We start from the raw sequence: 20,914 nt of genomic DNA, 5'->3' as shown, positions 1-20,914 counted from the left end.
GGCTGGGATCTGTTAGGTCTACACACAGCAAAGCAGAGTACTATTGAGATTAGCTTGTCAGTGTAACACCGGATGGATGGAGGAGCAAAGAAGGACAACGATGTGCCACAAGGCTGGAAACACCCTTCTTGTTCGAGGAGAGCGTCTGTCTCCGGTGGCTTTGCTTATTAATGGAATTCAAGAGAACGTTTCTATTAGCCTGAGGGCTGCATGGCGAGCAGTCATGTTACCTGGTATATCTTGCATAGATGGTGCACGCTGCTGGCACGGCACACGACTCACTCCAAGGGACATCATATAACTTACCCAGCTCAGACAATGACTCTGTTTTAGAGACGCGTAGCACCTCCTCCACCACGTTCTGCTTCCCCGCACTTGGGATGAAGTTTCTGCCCCCACCGGTTTGCACTTGATCAGGGATGGTTCCTAATCCGGGCTCATTTCCACTTCTCTTGAGATGAAATGTGATTGAGCTGGTGCACGGTTAGATTTTGCCACGACATCAGGAGAGCGTGCCGCTGTGGCAACATAGCTGCCAATCTCGTGTAGACCTACGTGATCACTAAGCCCCTGTAGTACACCATATGGTGATGCAGCGCATTGCTATGTCACCGTAAGACGGGGTAGGCAATTATTTTGGGTGGAGCACTGCTTAGTGAGTTTTGGCAAGCCATCGAGGGTTGCATGACAGGCAGCCAGGGGCAGAAAAATATTCATAGAGTCACAGAATCACTGAGTGGGAAGGGACCTAGACAGATCATCGAGTCCGACCCCCCGCCACGGGCAGGAGGAGCACTGGGGTGGCAGGGGTCATAAGACCCCAGCCAGATGCCTGTCCAGTCTCCTCTTGAAGATCTCCAGGGAAGGTGAGAGCACCCCCTCTCTGGGGAGCCTGTTCCAGGCTCTGGCCACCCTTACCGTGAAGTAGTTCTTCCTAATATCCAACCTCAACCTGTCCTCCCGCAGCTTGTGGCCATTGTTCCTGGTGACTCCAAGGGGGCCCTGGTGAACAGACTGTCCCCGAGTCCCTGCTGCTGGCCCCTGATAAGGTTGTAGGCAGCCAAAAGATCCCCCCTCAGTCTCCTCTTGCGCAGACTGAAGAGATTCGGGTCCCTCAGCCTCTCCTCATAGGGCTGGCCACGGAGGCCCCCAACCACATGAGTGGCCTCCTCTGGACCCTCTCCAAGTTCCCCGCGTCCCTCTTGAAGTGCGGCGCCCAGGACTGGACACAGGACTCCAGCCGCGGCCTGACCAGCGCCGCATAGAGGGGGAGCAAGACCTCTCGGGACCTGTTAGTGATGCCCCTGTTGATGCAGGACAGGGTGGATGGTAGATTTGGACCTTTTTAGATTTGCTAAATCCAAGTTGTATAGCATAAGCTTGAAAACCTTCAGAAATGAAGCCCATACTCTTGTAAGCAAACAAAAAAGATTTAGAAGTAAAAAGGGTCCATACACACACACACACACACACACACACTCTCTCTCTCTCACTTACATACATTTAAGAGAGCTCAAAGATAAATAACTTGTTTTTTTTGATGGATCAACTGTCTCTCCCCTGATGTCGCCACATGCACCATCATTGCTTAGCGTTTGAAAGAACATAGTGATCCTCTGTTCATTTTTAACAGAAATGGGCAAAAGAATCAATGTTATTGCATTGCCCGTTATGTCTTGGACTACTGAAATGAACTGTAAGGCCTGGGGACATGTGAACGGGTAAGCTGGGAGAGACAAAGTTTGAGGCATAAATCTAGAGCACATCACATTACAACCACGGTGCACAAACAAATGAATTGTGCTAAGGAAGTGCAAATGAGCATGCACAGAGGGTGGGAATAGCAATAGTGGCCCAACAAAGCCTAGGAGTTAGGTTTTGTATACCAGGATCCTTTGTGGTGCTACCTGTCTCAGTGCAATGACAAGTATCTGCTTTAGACAAGAGCCTAGAAATCTCTGTGTTCAACTTCCACAGGCCAACAGTGAAAAATCCTGAGACTTATTCAGCAACTTCTTTCTAGGAGGGCACAGCAGTGCCATTTTTCAATCGACAAGGTCAGCAGCATGGATTGGTCCTATCTTGATCTCCTTAACATGCCACAGGTCAGTCATCACTAGAGCTGGCATCTCATCCCCAGATCACTGGAAAATCTTGGCTGCATTAATGACTAACCACCAGTCTTGCTGCGGGGAGCGGGATAAGTCTGTTAAGGAACTATTACCAGACCTGTGCATCATAATGGGGACAGCCTGCCCAAAGATGAGGTTACCCAGATGACAAAAAGGGATGGCTTCCTTTGGGACCATCTTTAGTTCACCTGAATGTCAACTCGGAGCCAGTACGTGATTATAACAGTACTGATGTGACCGTGGATCATGGATGCCCCTGCCTGTGGGAGGAAAAAGTGCTGGGGTCGTGCAACCCCCGCTAGGTGCTTGTCCAGTCTCCTCTTGCAGACCCCCAAGGTAGGGAGAGCATCACCCCCCTTCAAAGCCATTCCAGATCCTGGCAGCCCAAACCAAGAGGAAGGTCTTTCTGATGTTCAGCCTAAACCTCCCTCTATCAGCTTGTGGCTGTTGTTTCTGCCTATTCCACGGAGTGCACTGGTAAAGAGAGCATCTCCCCTATTCCCCGCTCCCCTGCCCCCAGTGAATTGGTATACTGCCACAAGATCCCCTCTCAGCCTTCTCCTGCAGAGGCTGAAAAGGTCCATGTCCCTCAGCCTTTCCTCATAAGGCCTTCCCTGCAGGCCCCTGACCATGTGAGTGGCCTCCTCTGGACCCTCTCCATGCTGTCCACATCCCTCCTGCAGTGTGGCGCCCAGAACTGGACGCAGTCCTCCAGCTGCGGCCTGACCAGTGCTGCATAGAGGGGGAGGATCACCTCCCTGGACCTGCTCAAGATGCACCGACTAATGCATGACAAAGTGTGGTTAGCTCTGCTAATTACTTCGTCACACTGACGACTCATTTTCATCTGGGAGTCGACAATGATTCTGAGATCTTTCTGCCCCTGCGCTGCTGAGAAGGTCGTCGCCCTGCCTACCGGTGTGGGTGACTCCCTCTCCCCAGGTGCAGCACCGTGCACTTGTCCTTGTTGAACTGCATCCTGTTGTGCCCTGCCCACTTCAGAGATTTCATAGATGTCATAGACATCAGGGCTGGAAGGGACCTCGGGAGATCATCGAGTCCAGCCCCCTGCCCAAAGGGCAGGAAGTCAGCTGGGGTCAGAGGATCCCAGCAAGATAAGCATCCAATTTACTCTTGAAGGTGTTCAATGTAGGCGCTTGAACCACCTCCGCTGGCAGACTGTTCCAGACCTTGGGGGCTCGGACAGGAAAGAAATTCTTCCTTATGTCCAGCCTGAAGCGGTCTTGCAGGAGTTTGTGACCATTCGACCTCGTCATCCCTCGGGGCGCTCTGGTGAACAGACGTTCCCCCAGATCCTGGTGGTCACCCCTGATAAACTTATAGGTGGCCATCAGATCACCCCGAGCCTACGCTTTTCCAGGCTAAAGAGTCCCACGGCTCTCAGCCTGTCGTCGTAACATCTGTTTTCCTGACCTCCGATCATGCACGTGGCTCTCCTCTGGACTCTCTCAAGCTTCTCCACATCCTTTTTGAATTGTGGAGCCCAAAACTGGATGCAGGACTCCAGCTGCGGCCTCACCAAGGCCGAGTACAAGGGGAGAATGACGTCCCGGGATCTGCTCGAGAAGCATCTATGGATGCACGCCAGCGTTTTGGTCGCTTTACTAGCCGCAGCATCGCATTGCAGGCTCATGTTCATCTTGTGGTCAATGATGACCCCCAAGTCTCTTTCTTCCATAGTGCTAGCCAGCGTAGCACTGCTGAGCCTATAAGGATGCTGCAGGTTTTTCCTCCCAAGGTGGAGAACCTGGCATTTATCAGTGTTAAACACCATGAGGTTCTCATCTGCCCATTTGCTGAGCTTGTCCAGGTCAGCCTGGATCACCCGCCTATCTTCTGGCGTGGATGCTTTGCCCCAAAGTTTGGTGTCATCGGCGAACTTGGCCAGTCCACTCCTGACTCCAATGTCCACATCGTTAATGAATGATGAACTTCTCCCACCTGTCCAGGTCCACCTGGATTCGGGTAATTGTTTTCATTCTTTCTGTTGTACAGGCTCCTCATGATTGTGTCCTGCTTTTATATCCATGCATCGGCATTCATTCTGAAAGATTACAAAGTGCTTCCCAGCATACAGACTGGACGTACCGCTGACCTTCGGCCACCCACGGCAGATACACAGACACGTAGCACACCTGATAACTATGGCTTGGGGAGAAGAATGAGGGGGAAGACGGAAAGACATTATCCTGGGGACGGGTCTGAAATGCCTGGACAGCCTCTCTAGGAGTGAAGGAATCGTTCTGAATGACGGGCACAGCAAGTGACGGGGGAACCACAAGACTTGCAGCCATATGTCCTTGGGGGATGGGCAAGTTAAAAAGAAAAAGCGAGGATTATTAACTTAACTTCATTTCATCTTCTTTATTCTGTGTCCTCTGAGCTGAGATATGTTGAACAAAGTTTCAGGAAGGCTAAACAGTGGTGAAGATTTCTGTGTTTTGCTTTTACATTAGAGGCAGGACAAAACACTTACTGCACTGCAGGGAAAAGACCTTCTAGTAACCACTATCCTGGTCATCTGTTCTCATGTGAGCAATGGTCTGAATTACCATGGGGGTGGGACATGGATGGAGGGAAGCAGCCCGTGCCGCAGCAACCTGGAGGGCAGGAGTCCGTGAAAAAACCTCTTGCCCAAACTGCTGGGAAATGTGAGAATCCCCCAGGATTAATAAAGTAGAGGTTTGTGCCTAGGCAACCCTGAGCGGACGAGGAATTAGAAATGCCTGCCTAGGAAACCATATTTGTCCGTCTTCTACTGAAATTCTCTGGCAATAGCTCATGAATGAATACTGTTTTCCCTTTAATGGCCCATAGCCTAATTTTGATAACTGGTAGATAGATGCGTGGATCTTGAGGTGGTGCAGGGTCACTTGGAGGAACTGGATGCCTTTAAGTCGGCAGGCCCAGATGAGCTCCATCCGAGGGTACTGAAGGCACTGGCCGACATCATTGCAGAGCCACTGGCGGGAATATTTGAACGCTCGTGGCGCACGGGTCAAGTCCCGGAGGACTGGAAAAGGGCCAATGTGGTTCCCATTTTCAAGAAGGGGAGGAAGGAGGACCCGGGTAACTATAGGCCAGTCAGTCTCACCTCCATCCTTGGCAAAGTCTTTGAAAAAATCATCAAGGCTCACATTTGTGAGAGCCCGGCAGGACAAGTTATACTGAGGGGAAACCAGCACGGGTTCGTGGCAGGCAGATCGTGCCTGACCAATCTAGTCTCTTTTTATGACCAGGTCACAAAACGCCTCGACGCAGGAGGAGGGGTGGATGTCGTATACTTGGACTTCAGGAAGGCCTTTGATACGGTATCCCACCCCATACTGGTGCACAAGTTAAGGGGCTGTGACTTGGATGACTGCACAGTCCGGTGGGTGGAGAATTGGCTGGAGGGTCGCACCCAGAGAGTTGTGGTGGATGGGTCGGTTTTGACCTGGAAGAGTGTGGGCAGTGGGGTCCCGCAGGGCTCGGTGCTTGGACCGATACTCTTTAATGTCTTCATCAGCGACTTGGACGAGGGGGTGAAATGTACTCTGTCCAAGTTTGCAGATGACACTAAGCTATGGGGCGAAGTGGACACGCCGGAGGGCAGGGAACAGCTGCAAGCAGACCTGGACAGGTTAGACAAGTGGGCAGAAAACAACAGAATGCAGTTCAACAAGGAGAAGTGCAAAGTGCTGCATCTAGGGAGGAAAAATGTCCAGCATACCTACAGCCTAGGAAATGACCTGCTGGGTGGCACGGAAGTGGAAAGGGATCTTGGAGTCCTAGTAGACTCCAAGATGAACATGAGTCGGCAGTGTGACGAAACCATCAGAAAAGCCAATGGCACTTTATCGTGCATCAGCAGATGCATGACAAATAGGTCCAAGGAGGTGATACTTCCCCTCTATCGGGCGCTGGTCAGACCGCAGCTGGAGTACTGCGTGCAATTCTGGGCGCCGCACTTCAAGAAGGATGCGGATAACCTGGAGAGGGTCCAGAGAAGGGCCACTCGTATGGTTAAGGGCCTGCAGGCCAAGCCCTACGAGGAGAGATTAGAGGAACTGGACCTTTTCAGCCTCCGCAAGAGAAGGTTGAGAGGCGACCTGGTGGCTGCCTATAAGTTCATCAGGGGGGCACAGAAGGGAATTGGTGAGTATTTATTCACCAAGGCGCCCCCGGGGGTTACAAGAAATAATGGCCACAAGCTAGAGGAGAGCAGATTTAGACTGGATATTAGGAGGAACTTCTTCACAGTTCGAGTGGCCAGGGTCTGGAACGGGCTCCCAAGGGAGGTGGTGCTCTCCCCTACGCTGGGGGTATTCAAGCAAAGGCTAGATGTGTATCTGGCTGGGGTAATGTAGGCCCAGCACTCTTTCCTGCTTATGCAGGGGGTCGGACTCGATGATCTGTTGAGGTCCCTTCCGACCCTGGCATCTATGAATCTATGAATCTATGAATCTATGAAATGTATCATGCTTAAGACTAAAAGCAGTAAAAAGAAAGCTGAAGAAATGTATACAGAAGGTGAGCACAATCCTGCTGAATGCATGTGTTACTGCACCCCCGGGGTCACAGTCGGGGCGGCCAGGATCTGGAGCCAGCTGCCAAGGGAAGTGGTGCTGGCTCCTACCTGGGGGCCTTTGCGAGGAGGCTGGATAACTACCTCGCTGGGGTCATATGAGCTTACACTTACCGGGGTCGTATAAGCCTCCTTCTATAACCCCCTAAGGTAGGAGCCAGCGACAGGAGTGTTTGATCACACCACTGCTCGTTTCCTCACCGCTCATCGTGAAGGTCTGCTGACCGCTGCGTTCGTCAATTAACACCTGCATCTATCAAATAGGCAAGGCAAAAAGACAATATGAGAATGAGAATTGGCATCTCTCTTTGATCGACCTCCCTCCATCTCCAAAGCATCCCATGTTTGTGTACCGGGACAAGAGACTACCCAGTCTTCTGGAGCCGTACGAAAGGAATATCGCAGAGCAAGTGGAAAGCACAACCAGTCATTCCTGGTTACTTTACATACAAATCCCCCATTTGACTTTAAACCAGTGCATAGAGGAGGAGGCAGGCAGATGTTACAGCCATTCGTTACCACACGAGACGTGGGGCAGAGGGGACGGCGTCGCGGCTTATGGCTCAAACCGCCCTGTCGAGGTCTCAAATCCTTCTTCCCATCTCGGTCGGCAGTGCCTTCTTCCGCCTCTCATGCCAGTGACTCGACTCCCATCCTGACCCCTAAAGTTTCCTGTCCCGCACTGCTTGCTCAGCATCCTGACCACCTCTTACCTTCGACCACGTGCTCTAGGGCAGGGGCGGGCAATTATTTCGGGTGGAGGGCCGCTTACTGAGTCTTGGCAAGCCATCGAGGGCCACAAGACAGGCAGCCAGGGGCAGATAAATGTTAATTTTCCACATTTTTTTAGGGGCTCCGCGGGCCAGACAGAATGGCCTGGCGGGCCGCATCCAGCCCGCAGGCTACGTTTTGCCCTCTCCTGCTCTAGGGACAGGGATTTTCTCTCCCTACCCACTCGTAAGAAGCCAAAAGCTTTCCTCCTGGCACTGCTGCTGTTTGCTGTCTGGCAGCTGCCCTGATGAAATACGTTCAGCGTCTCGTGTGCATGCACCCACAGAGGACCGGCCGATGTACCTCTGCAGCATTCACACCGGTATCTGTTCAGCAGCATGAGCACGCCTTTGAAGGAGGTTTGTCCAGACCTGTGGGGTGGCCGACAGCACACGAAATGAAGCTGCTTTAAAGTGTTCTTGCCTGTTGCCATGAACAGACGATACCCTGAATGTCACCTGCATGCAGCAGAGCCCCGCGCTCCGGCCCGGCCAGGACGGGGGCAGCTGGGGCCCTTCGGGCAGGGCTGGGAGCCGTGGCTGGGGAGTGTGGGACACTGGGGTGGCGGGGATGGTGCGTTGGAAATGGGGGACACTGGCAGCGCCAGGGGGCTGTGGGTCTGGAGTGAGGGGCAGCACCAGGGACTGGGGGGGCAGGGTACTGCAGTTTGGGGCTGAGGGGCACTGGCAGGGCTGGGGTCAGTGGGTTGGGAGTGAGGGGCAGCAGCATGGGCAGGGACAGGGCACTGGCATGTCACTGCCCCCACACTGTCATATTCCCCCTGCCCGCCCCCCCCACGTGACAGGTGTCCTTTTTTTGAACCTGGAAATATGGTAACCCTAAAGCAACATCGTGCATGCATGTGTGCACGTCTCTATGAGTGTGTGCATGCATGTGCGTGCGTGCATGTCTTGGTGTGTGCATGCACGTCTATGCATGCATGCACGAGTGTGTGCTTGCATGTGTCTGTGTGCATTCATGTGTGTTCATGTGTGCATGTGTCTGTGTGTGCGCGCATGTATCTGAATGTCTGTGAATGCATATCTGTGTGTGTGTGTACATGTGTGTGTGCATGTGCATGTTTCTGCGTGCGCACCTCTGCATGTGTGCGTGCCTGTCTGTGCGTGTGTGTCTGTGTTCATAGGAGTAAGTGTATTTGTGTCTGTGTGTCCATGTGCAGAGAGTGAGTGTGTAGAGTGCGTGCCTGTCTGCATGTGTACGTGTTTCTGTCCATGTGTGCATGTGTGCATGCATCTGTATTCATGGCATGGTGAGTGTGTTTATATATCCATGTGCAGAGTGAGTGAGTAGAGTGCACACCCAGCTCTGTCTGTGCATGCGTGTGTCTGTGCATGCATGTGTGCACACGAGTGTATGTGTTTGTGTTCATGGCAGGGAGAATATGTTTGTGTCTGAGTGCCCACGTGCAGAGGGATGGTGAGTCACGAAGGACGCGTGTGCTCCCGCAGACGTCACTGGCGCTGCCGGCAGAGGGGGACGAGCGCTGACCAGGGGTCGGCGGCCACCCGCAGATGCTGCCGGCAGTGTCGGTGGTGCCTTTTTGTAGGGGCTGCGCCGCCACGCTCAGGGAGTACATGTGTACCTATGTGCACCCACTGCACTTCGCCCCTGTGGTGAGTAGAGTGTGCGCCTGTCTGTGTACACGCTTGTGTGTGTGTGTGTATTGAGCCATAATGGGGGGCGGGGAGGTAGACAGCAGGGAGAAGAGGGGGCATGTGCCCCCCACCGCCAGCCCAGCAGGGTCTCCCCAGCCTCCCCTGCCAGCACCAGGAGGGGAAGGACGCCCATCACCCCACTGTAGCTCAGCGCCCCAATACACATTAATCCGCCGGGGGGTAGGAACAGACCTCAACCCAGAACCTGTCATTCTTGACGAGCAATTTGCTAGTACTATCTGTAAATGTGCAAGTTAAACATTTCATTAAAAAATCTGTTTCCTGACAAATAGGGAAAGCGCACGAGTGTTCATGTTTCCTTGGACGTTTCAATAGGAAATATCTCGTCCAACTCTTGGAGTCTGCACGTGCCATTCACATCTACCTGATAGAGGCATTTTTGCCAGACATTTCATTGTACCTGGCACTTAAAAAAACACACACGAAATGGCAGATATACACAGTGGCAATTGTTGTATATCTTGACTTCAAAAAAGCCTTTGATCTGGTATCCCACAATCACCTCTTGGCCAAACTGACCAGCTGCGATGCTGACATCACCACGATCCGCTGGCTGGGGGACTGGCTCCACGGTCAGACCCAGAGGGTGGTGGTCGGCGGGAGCCAATTGTCTTGGTGTGCTGCGACCAGTGGGGTCCCACAAGGCTCTGTCCTTAGACCCGTACTATTTAACATCTTCATCAATGATGTGGACATTAGTGTCAGAAGTGGACTGGCCAAGTTCGCTGACGACACCAAACTTTGGGGTAAAGCATCTCTGAGTGGGAGGAGGTAGCTGCGTGGAGCCAGGTCGGGTCAAGCCCCCACCCAGGCCCCTACTTTACCCAGCCTCCCAGGGAGCCACGCGACTGGAGCTGCACAAACAGGCGCTTGGTCTCCCGGCGCGTGAGTTAGTGTGGAGTTCGTGCGGGAGGGGGCGAGCAGGAGGGCCCGAGACCCTGCCTGCGAACCCCCCAAGGTAGACAGTCTCAGCTGTAGCCAGCCTACCAGAGGCATGACAGATGGGCATGCGCTGCACCCCGAGGGTCCCCTCAGGCTCTGCGGCCCCCCCCGGGCACCTCAGAGACGGCCGCCCAGATGGAGCCCACGGTCCCGGGCTCCACGCAGACGTGGGCCCCTGGCTCTTGGCTGCGGGGGCTGCCTGTCCCTTTTTCAGGCTCTGGGGCCCGGGAGCATGGCCCCCTCCCCGTGCGGGGTCTGCTCCCTCCTGGGGTCTCTGGCGCACCAGCTGGAGGAGCTCCAGGCCACAGGCCAGAGACTGCGCGCCATCAGGGACTGCGAGCAGGAGATAGACTCCTACTGCCAGGCCCGTCTCCCCCGGGAGCCGCAGGGTCGACCACCGTTTCCCCCCAGCACAAAGGAGGACTCCAGGACCTCCTGCTCTGTCCAGTCAGGGGCATGGACCAAGGGGGTCAAGGGCCCCAAGGCCCGCCGCACCAAGGCCCCTGCCTGCCCCGCCGGAGCTTAGCAACAGGTTCGCGCCTCTTGCAGCTCCGGCAGAGCCCACGCAGTTGCCAGCTCCCGCAGGCAGCCCAGGCTCGACCGCAGCTACTGGCCCCACTCTCCCCAAGACGAAATGCAAGGTGTTTGTTGTGGGAGACTCCATCCTGCGGGGCACTGAGGGGCAATCTGCCGCCCCGACCCCTTAGCCCGGGAAGTCTGCTGCTTCCCGGGGGCCCGCATCCGAGACATTGCGGAGAGGATCCCGCAGCTCCTCCGGCCCACAGACCACTACCCCATGCTCCTTATTCATGTGGGCACCAACGACACGGCTCGGAGCACCCCCAGCCAGGTCATGAGGCGCTACAGGGGGGTGGGAGCGGGGCTTAGGGGTCTGGGAGCTCAGGTGCTGTTCTCGTCGATCCTCCCAGTCTCGGGCTATGGGCTGAGGAGGGAGAGGAGGATCCACAGACTCAACTAAAGACTGTGGCACTGGTGTCATCAGGAAGGCTTTGGCCTCCATGACCACAGCTTGCTCTTTGGCGAGAGAGGCAGCGAGCTGCTGGGAAGAGACGGCCTCCACCTCTCTCCCCTGGGGAGGAGGCTCTTCTCAGCCAGACGGGCTGACCTGCTCCACCGCTGGGGGACAGGGAGATTACCGCCACTGCTGGCCCGCTGAGCAACCCTTGCAAAGCCAGCAGGCCAAGGCACGTCAGGGAGCCCACCCTTGCCCCAGCCCTCGGGCAATCTGTGGGCAAGGCAAGAGCCCCCAAGGGCACACTTGCCTGCCTGGACACAAATCCCAGGAGCTTGGCCAACAAGCAGGACGAGCCCGTCCTCCAGCTCAGTGCAAATAATTATGATGCCATAGGGATAACAGAGACCTGGTGGGACTCCACCCATGACTGGACCTCGGGTACAGAGGGCTAGACCCTGTACAGGAGGGATCGTGTAGCTAGAAGGGGCAGGGGTGTAGCTCTCTATGTGAAGGAAAGCTACATGTCCCTGCAAGCTGATATTGGCCACCAGGGTGGATGACTGGAGACCCTCTGGGTTAAAATTCATGGGGAACACGGCACAGGGGACACAACGGTGGGAGTCTACTACAGACCTCCCACCCAAAGTCCTGAGCTTGACCATGGGGGTTCGCCCGGGAGCTGGCTGAGGCCGCTTGCTCCAGGGCAATGGTGGTCATGGCTGACTTCAGTTACCTGGAGATCTCCTGGGAGGATCACTCAGCAAAATCTGAGCGGTTGCAAAGCTTCCTTTCGTGCGTGGATGACCTCGACCTGACTCAAGAAGTCTATGGGCCAACGAGAGGCAAAGCGCTGCTCGACCTGGTACTGGCTACGGGGGACGACCTAATCGGCGACCTAGTGATCGATGGGAAGCCGGGTGACAGCGACCACGAGCTGATCACCTTCACCATCCGCCATAAAACTGGCAAGTCACTCAGCAACACGGAAGTCCTTGACTTCAGAAAAGCCGACTTTGACAAGCTCAGGAAGCTTGTCAGTCAGGCCCTGAGGGACCTAGACCCCAGGGAGAGGAGAGTTCAAGAAGAGTGGCTGCTCCTCAAGGGAGCGATCCTCAGATGCACAAGCTAAGTCTATTCCATCTCGGAGGAAAGGCAGCAAGAGGGCTCAGCAGCCCCCCTGGCTCTCCAGGGACCTAGCAGGCCTCCTAAGACTAAAAAGAAAAACCTACAAAGGATGGAGGATGGGCTTCATCGCCAAAGAGGATTATTCTGCACTGGTCCAGTCCTGCAGGGACCAAACCAGGAAAGCCAAGGCTGCAACTGAACTCCAACTAGCTTCCACCATCAAGGACAACAAAAAGTCCTTTTTCAGATACGTGGGGAGCCGGAGGAAAAGCAAGGGCAATGTTGGACCCCTGCTAAACCAGATGGGGCAACTGACAACTGACGCCCAGGAAAAAGCCAACCTATTAAATAGGTATTTTGCATCGGTCTTTCATCAGTCCCACGGGACGCCCATGCCTGCTATGGGACAGGGAGATCTGGGTGAGGGGGATCCCCTACCCTCCATCAATGCTGACCTCGTGAAGGAACACCTTGAGAAGCTGGATACCTTCAAGTCAGCCGGCCCTGACAACCTGCACCCAAGGGTACTCAAGGAGCTGGCGAGCGTCATAGCCCAGCCCCTGGCACAGGTCTTCGAGAGCTCCTGGCGCTCTGGTGTCGTGCCCCAGGACTGGAAGAAGGCCAATGTGGTGCCGATCTTCAAGAAAGGGAGGAGAGTGGATCTGGCTAACTACAGGCCCATTAGCCTGACTTCTATCCTGGGGAAGATCTTAGAAAAGTTTATTAAGGAGGCCATCCTTGAGGAACTGGCCCAGGCTAACATCGTAAGGGATAGCCAGCACGGGTTTGTTGCGGGTAGGTCTTGTTTGACCAATCTCATTTTCTTCTACGACCAGGTGACCTATCACCTAGACAAGGGAGAAGAGATTGATGTCATATATCTTGACTTCAAAAAAGCTTTTGATCTGGTATCCCATGATCACCTCTTGGCCAAACTGCCCAGTTGTGGCCTTGGCTCCACCACGATCCGCTGGCTGGGAAATTGGCTCCGTGGTCAGACCCAGAGGGTTGTGATTGATGGCAGTCACTCATCGTGGTGCCCTGTGACCAGTGGGGTCCCTCAAGGCTCTGTCCTGGGACCCATCCTGTTCAACATCTTCATTAACGATGTGGACATTGGAGTCAGGAGTGGACTGGCCAAGTTCGCCGATGACACCAAACTTTGGGGCAAAGCATCCACGCCAGAAGATAGGCGGGTGATCCAGGCTGACCTGGACAAGCTCAGCAAATGGGCAGACGAGAACCTCATGGTGTTTAACACCGAAAAATGCAAGGGTCTCCACCTTGGGAGGAAAAACCTGCAGCTTCCTTATAGGCTCGGCAGTGCTACGCTGTTTAGCACTACAGAAGAAAAAGACTCGGGGGTCATCATTGACCACAAGATGAACATGAGCCTGCAATGCGATGCTGCGGCTAGTAAAGCGACCAAAACGCTGGCGTGCATCCATAGATGCTTCTCGAGCAAATCCCGGGACATCATTCTCCCCTTGTACTCGGCCTTGGTGAGGCCGCAGCTGGAGTCCTGCGTCCAGTTTTGGGCTCCACAATTCAAAAAGGATGTGGAGAAGCTTGAGAGAGTCCAGAGGAGAGCCATGCGCATGATCAGAGGTCAGGAAAGCAGATCTTACGATGACAGGCTGAGAGCCATGGGACTCTTTAGCCTGGAAAAGCGCAGGCTCAGGGGTGATCTGATGGCCACCTATAAGTTTCTCAGGGGTGACCACCAGGATCTGGGGGAACGTCTGTTCACCAGAGCGCCCCAAGGGATGACGAGGTCGAACGGTCACAAACTCCTGCAAGACCGTTTCAGGCTGGACATAAGGAAGAATTTCTTTCCTGTCCGAGCCCCCAAGGGCTGGAAGAGTCTGCCAGCGGAGGTGGTTCAAGCACCTACATTGAACACCTTCAAGAGTAAATTGGACGCTTATCTTGCTGGGATCCTATGACCCCAGCTGACTTCCTGCCCTTTGGGCAGGGGCTGGACTCGATGATCTCCCGAGGTCCCTTCCAGCCCTGATGTCGATGAAATCTGTGAAATCTGCTGGGAAACTTGATGAGGCTAGTAGTTAAGGTAGTAATTAAGACAGTCTCCTGTGAAGTGGGAGATGTGGGTGTGTTGTTAGCCTTCTTGGCAACAAAAGCACACTGCTTACTCATATCCAGCTTCTTGTCCACTGTCCTCCCAGGTCCTTTTCTACAGAGCTGCAGGCCCCAGCCTGCCCCGGTGCAGGGGATCGTTCCCTCCTAAGTGCAGGACTTTGCACTTGTCGTTGTTGAGCCTCACAAGGTTTTCTTTTAGGTCCGAGCTCCAACTACACTAGGTCTCTGCATCCTAGCCCTACCCTCCAGTTTACCTGCTACTCCCCCCAGCTGGGTGTCATCTGCAGAACATGCCGCGGTCAGTCGTGAAGGCCGTAGCTGAGGAGCCTCCTGCGTGAGTGACCGGTGCCTCCTGAGTCCGGGGGCACCCACAGAAGCTGCCAACGGCGGTAGCCCTGCTAGGGGGGCACCAGCCCTACCGACAGCACCAGGGGGGCACGTGCACCCACATGCACCCTCTACCACTTGCCTGTGGTCTCCCGTGAAGTGGGACATGTAGGGTTGAATCCTCCAAGGCTGAGGAGAGCCTAAAATCCCCGACCCTCCATTCGCGGGTGAGCGTGCTAACCAGTAGGCTAGTGCACACATCACGAGCAGCACCGCCTGTTCCTCTCCCTCTCTACAGCGCTCCCCTCCGGAGAGGACTTCTGGTTCCCGCGTGTGGGGACGTGTCCAGCATACAGCCCTACGCCCCAGAGACGGGGCGCGTTCAGACACCCCAGGACTCAGCGGTTCCTGCTGGCGAGCTCCACGCGGCTTCCCGTTCAGCTCGGGGGTGCCTGGGCGTCACAGTCGGGAGGCAGCTAACTCCTAGCTGGCTGCAAGGGGAGCCTATAGTTGCCTAGCCCCACTTCTCTGAATTGCTGTCTGGGGCCAGGCACCTAATATTTAAGGAGGCCAAAACCAAATGGAAGGTGCCTAAGGAGCTAATTGGCAGTTTTGCCGTCATATCTTCAGGGACAGACTGGAAAGGAGCCAGTGACACTTGTCTTGCGTGGGGACGGTTTCTGGCGAGGCCAGCGATTCTCAGCCTGCGCGGTGCAGCACCCTGGGGTGCCTTCAGCTCCTTGCAAGGGTGCTGCAGGGTGCCTCGCAATGTTAATCTCGTTAGGTGTGGAAACATGGTTCACATGATAAATCCAGAGATTTGAAATACGGATCATATTGTTAGAACAGTCTGACTTGTGGTCTTTCTGAGCTCTTTGCCACAGAAGACTTGCTCTATTAGTTTTTGGTAGCCAAAAAAGGAGTGAAAGCAGAAAGGTGGCATTTTCTGAGGGGTGCCCTGAGCCTGGAAAAGGTGAGCACCACGGGGCTGGGGGAATGGTGAATCCCAGCCTTGATTTCAGGGCAGTGGATTTGAGCCCCAAGAACAACGGGTGGCAACAACTATTCCCAAGAATTTTCCCAGCTTAAAGAGATGAAGGAGCAAGGTGAGAGCTTGAGAGAGAGATGTGCTAGAGAATGACGCAGGGAGATGGGGAGAGCCGCTTTGCAGTCATGGGAACTAGCGAGTCAATTAACTAGTTAAAAACTGAAAGAAATGGCTACCTTTTAACTTTAAAAAGTTAAATTTTCAGCTGTCAACTTTTAGCTTTAACTAGTTCTAGAAAAAGGTTAACTTTAACTTGTTTTTCAAGTATAATTTCTAAGTTAAAAACATTGAACTCTGGCTTTCCCAGAGTTTTTCCTGACACAGGCGCTCTCTAGGACTTACAGGGAATGAGATTTCTTTACTGAAACTCTAGGACTTCTTGTGTGAGAGGCAGAGTAGCGCGCCTTCCCGGGAGAGACGGTCTGGTAAGAAGTCCACGTCCCAGAGCTCCTTTGCCCATGCCAGCATTTTCTGTGCGTTTGCAAAGTCAGCAGGCAACAAGCATCCCCGCACCTGCCCGCGGAGGCGGGGGCTTAGTTGTGCAAGGCGGGAGAGGAAAATTGTCAGATGTAAATTGTGCTGCCGTTCAAAAGCCTGTTCGGACAGTTTCTGCTGTGCAACGGAGCAGTCTTTTCCTCTTTTAAACTGATTTTCTCGTTTCAGTCTAATGTTCATTTCCAGACACTTCCATCATTTCCAACTCAGATTATGTCACAGCCTTTGTTACCCTTTGAGCAATAAAAATGGTGACAACAGAGGTTTTCTGTGGAAGCAGCTGGAATTTGTCACCTGGCTATGAACGTCTCCTCTCCGTTGTTCGGGACGCGCTGACTTTTACAGAGTACTTCACGTGGAGAGGGTGAGAAGGAGCTAACGTTGCACAGGTACCGGTGAAGCGTTGTCCTGAAACCTGTGCGACAAGTCTAACTTTGTCTTCAGGTAAAGCAGGGGACGCCTGAGTAAGTGAGCGTGGAAAAGAAACCCACCCGTTGCAGCTGGAAATGGAAAAGATGCTAAGAGGCAGCTCGCGGTGTTTCATGCATTTCTCACGAATCACCGTAACTTGTAACTCGCTACTCCCTTTTTAACTTATCTTGTAACTAGCTGAGAGTGGAAATACCTCACTTTTAACCGAACTCATGGTAATCGTGACGGTTGCTAACTTTTAACTTCAGTAGTCACGTGTTTCCTAGCCTTCTCCCGTGGCTGCTGCTCTGGGGACAGTGCCAAGCGCGGGAGCGGAGGCAGTAGCCGGGAAAGCCCGCTGGATGTCAGCCCAGCACCAGGAAAGCGAGGCAGATCTGCGGCGGCGAGAAACCGCGGGCCGCTCCGCCTGGACCGGGCCGGAGGAACGGCACGAGGGCGTGCGCTGCCGTGCAGGGGCTGGCGCCTCCGCGGCCCAAATCCCTGTCGCTGCCCGGGAGTGCGGGGAGGGCGCCGGGCCCGCACGCGTCCCCCGACACGGCTCTCGCAGTGCCGCGCAGATCAGGTCTGCGCCATCGCCCCCGCCCCGAGGCGAGGCGACGGAGGCACGTGGGGTGACATGACTTGACAAAGGTCGCATGCTTGCACGGGGAATGTGGCCAGGCTTTGACGTGCTGAGGCCAGCGCGCCTGCTGGGACTTCCCGCTGGAGGTCCCCTTCTAGCGGAGCGCGGCCCCCGCTCGGGGCCAGGCAGATCGCCATATGCAGGGTCAGGAAGAAATGTTCCCCCATGGCCGGGCTGTGGGGGTTTGCCTTCCTCGGAGCGCGGGGCACGGCCCCGACCCGGGGTCTCTGGAGTGAATATATAAAACCTTTCACAGGAGCAGGCTGTTGTCCACCGTGGTCCCCTGCTTTGCCTGTGGCGGGTTCAGGTGCGATGTCTTGCGTCGCGGTAGGGTTAAGTGTGCAATTTTCCTAAGAAGCTAGAGTAAGGGTTTGCATGGGATGGCGGGGTAGGGATGGCCCTGCGCCGGGCAGGGGTGGGACTGGAAGTGACCTCCGGAGCGGCCTGCCGGCCCCGCGTCTCTGTGACTGCGCGACCCCGCGATCCCGCGCGCCGCGGCGCCGTCTGCTCGATCAGCGCTGCTCAGGTTTTCTTGCCTCAGGACCCGTTTTTCAGCATCGGTAGCCAGCCCCGACCCAGTGCCCCTCTCTCCCGACCGGCCCCGGCGTGTGGGGCACGGCGCGGCCCAAGCAGCCCCTCGCAGGCGCCAGCTCTGCCAGCCCGCAAAGGAAAAGCCAGGTTTCCCACGGTTTTCTTTTGTACAGGAGGAACCGTTTCTTAAGTGTGAAGGTGACTCTTGCATGTACTTTGGGGTCGTGGTCCATGGGCTGAGAAGCGCTGTGCTGGATCTTGCCAGCGATAACACGGGCACACGTCCCAGCGCAGAGGGAGGCCGTTGCTCGGCTTGCTTATTCTTCCAGCGTAAGAAGAGGGCAAGAGGGAGGGAGGGAGGCCTCTGGTCGTACAGCTCTTCCCCAAACGCAACCGCTCATTTGGTGCTGGAGCAAGTCAAAGCTGGGCTCCTCTCCTCGCCTGTCCCTCCACGCAGACGAGTGCTTAGGGGGCTGTCCTTCTAAGACCTCGAGGCCTGAATTCACAGAAGTGACCAGGCGAGTGGCGTTGTTCACGTGGTGAGGGGGGTCCAGCACCGTCTCGCGAAGCGCGGCGGTCCGGCAGCACAACGTAAACGCCGGCCGCCGGCGTTCGCTGACTATCGGGAGCAGTTCGAAGTCACCCGTGTCCGCTCTCCTCCTCCGGCACCGACCTCCTCCCACAGCGAGCCCACCCTCCACGCGCGGCTGCACTTCGGCTGTTTCAGCTCACGCTGCCGTCGGCCCTCGGAGACCGCGCGTCCCTCCTGGCTGTCGGCCCAGGTCCCCCGCGTGCACGTCGCTCTGGGGGCATCGCTGCGCGTGCCGGCACCCACCGCACGCGGGTCACACCTCTCCTTCGTGGACCGTCTCGCTCGGCAGCCTTGGCACGCACTGAACATTGCAGCTGTTTAGCTGGTGTGGCTGGCTTGGCTCCCACAGACTACGGCTCCCCGGGTACTTTTCTGCAATGCTGAAATTGGTAGGTGTGGAAACTCACTGCCCTTGGGAAGCAAGCTTATTTATACGCCTAATTATGAATGCTTGTGTCTGACTTCAGCACCTATGTTTGAAAATCTTGGTCACAGTCGTTTGATCTCTCCTGGAAAAATCTTACAGAGTTTCCTAAGGAAGAAACCAGGGGGTGCTAATGAAATTATTCTGCGCTCTGTTCATCGGTTGCTACAACTTTTCTGCCGTTTTGGTAAGCCATCTTGTGCAAGGGAGATAGTGCTTCAGCCTGCAATGTCGTGGGATGGTTCGAACACCTGTAGCGATGTTCCTGTTTGTGCATTTACCCTCATAGAGGTTTCCCACAAAGGATGGCCTTTTGGGGGCCACGAGCACGCGGTGACAAGAGCGGTTAGATCCATTGGCCCTTGTCATCACAGAAAAATCAGGGGATTTGTGTTTTAAGGAAAAAGACAAAAAATAAAAAACTGGGCTTTCCATGTCATGAGAGGGAATCATTGTTATTCCTGGAGCTGTCAGGCAGGGACATGATCGAAGTGCTGCCCAAAACGCCCGTGGAGGCTCTCAAGGGGACCGTGTCCTATTACCTTCCCATGCTGTGAGCCAGAAGAGAGGAGCAAACGCTGAGGACGCCTGCGGCCAGCCCTAGCCCACGACGGCAGCTGCCCTGATCCCTGGAGCTCTGCCGTCGGCTCCCACGAAGCCCGATGACCCCGCGAGCTTCGCAGAACGGCGCGCGGAGCGTCGCATTAGTGGGGAAACGGCACTGTTGGGGGCTGGGGCATTTCCTTCCTGGCGAAAGCCACTTTTTGTCCCGGGGGCATGTAATGCGTGTGCTGCCAAGGCTGCCAGCTCTGGATTCTTCAGGCAGCCGCGCTTGGCATGAAACAGCGCCCTGCCCTTCCTCGCATCTCCCATGCATGACTTGCAGAGCACTTTACAAGTGCTCGCCTTGGCCTCACGCTGGCCCTGGCGTGTTATCACCCATCAGTGCGTTTCTCCGGCTCTGCCCTCCCCCTCCGCACCAGGCACTGGGCTCCCTTTGTCTCCCTACTTTGCCGCAAGGGCCTCACTGCTTCTGTAAATGCTCGAAGCCTGGTCCATCTCCCCCTTCCTCCAGACCTGCTGGAAAAGCTTTGCTGCCCTCACAAGTAAGCTTCCAGCTCGGGATCACATCGGCACACTCAGGTGGGCGGGGGATGCTCAGCCTCATCCTCCCCGAGACCCACCGCTGACCCGGGACAAGGCTGCAAGTACGGCAGAGAAGGACCTGAGGGTCATGCCGGGCCGCAGGCTGGATATGGACCAAGGACACGCGTGTTCTGGTTGCAAAGAAAGCCAGCGTCACCCCGGGTTGTGGTAACAGGAGCGTCGCTTGCAAAGGAAGGGCCCCGGGGAGGCCTCGCCTGGAGCGCTGCGGCCAGTTTTGAGCCCTGCACCTCATGAAGGACGTGGGCAGACGGGAGAGAGGCCGGTGCAGAGTGGCAGAGACAATTAGGGCTCTTGATGAGGAAAGGCTGAAAGAGCAATGCTTACTTAGTCTGGAGGAGAGAAGACTGAGCGGGGATTTGGCAATAGTCTGCAAATGCAGTACCTGGAGGGTGAATATAGAGGGGACGGAGAAGGGCTTTTGTCTGTGGCCACAAGGGACAGGATTAGGAGCAACGGCCTCAAGCTGCAGCGGAGGAAATGTGGGCTGGAGATCAGGAAGCCCTTTGTGGCCTGGCACTGGGAGAGACGACCTGGGGATGTTGCAGAATCTCTTCTGCTGGCGGTTTTCAAGAAGGGGTCGGACAGACACGCGGCTGGGGAGTTTTAGTCGTGCCGATGCTGCCTTGAGCAGGCGGCTGCACTAGATGACCTCGTGAGGACTTTTGCAGCCCAGCCTCCCTATGATGCGAAGGCCTGTATTGTAGGTTCGGCAGAAGTCAGGCACGTCAGCCCAAGCGAGCTATCCACAAAACCCAAGCCTCACCACCCGGGTGCCTGGCAAACCATAGGCACCCATAGCGCAGCCCGGCGCACGCAGCCCACTGTGTGCCCACCCCCGGTAGGTGCGCAGCCCACCGTAGCTGAGCTGGCTGTTTGGGTCTCTAACTCTTGCCTTCGCTTGGGAGCGCGGGGGGATTTCACCTCCACATCGACACTTCCTGATGG

The 20,914-nt window shown here is 55.3% G+C and overlaps 1 protein-coding gene across 1 annotated transcript in view; it reads right to left on the bottom strand.

The window, feature by feature from the left end:
* Positions 1-4,157, bottom strand: part of ADGRF3 (adhesion G protein-coupled receptor F3) — an 11,045-nt gene extending 6,888 nt beyond the window's left edge. The window contains exon 1 of the mRNA XM_090064506.1: positions 4,095-4,157. Within this exon, the coding sequence (XP_089920632.1) occupies positions 4,095-4,157 (63 nt within the window). The remainder of the gene's footprint in view (positions 1-4,094) is intronic.
* Between the last annotated feature and the right edge of the window lie 16,757 nt (positions 4,158-20,914).

Source organism: Crocodylus siamensis, chromosome 1, assembly GCF_052110815.1.
Source record: "Crocodylus siamensis isolate JL-2025a chromosome 1, ASM5211081v1, whole genome shotgun sequence".
Lineage (NCBI taxonomy): Eukaryota > Metazoa > Chordata > Crocodylia > Crocodylidae > Crocodylus > Crocodylus siamensis.
The sequence above is the reverse complement of the archived record's forward strand: the minus strand, read 5'-3'. Positions and strand labels throughout refer to the sequence as shown.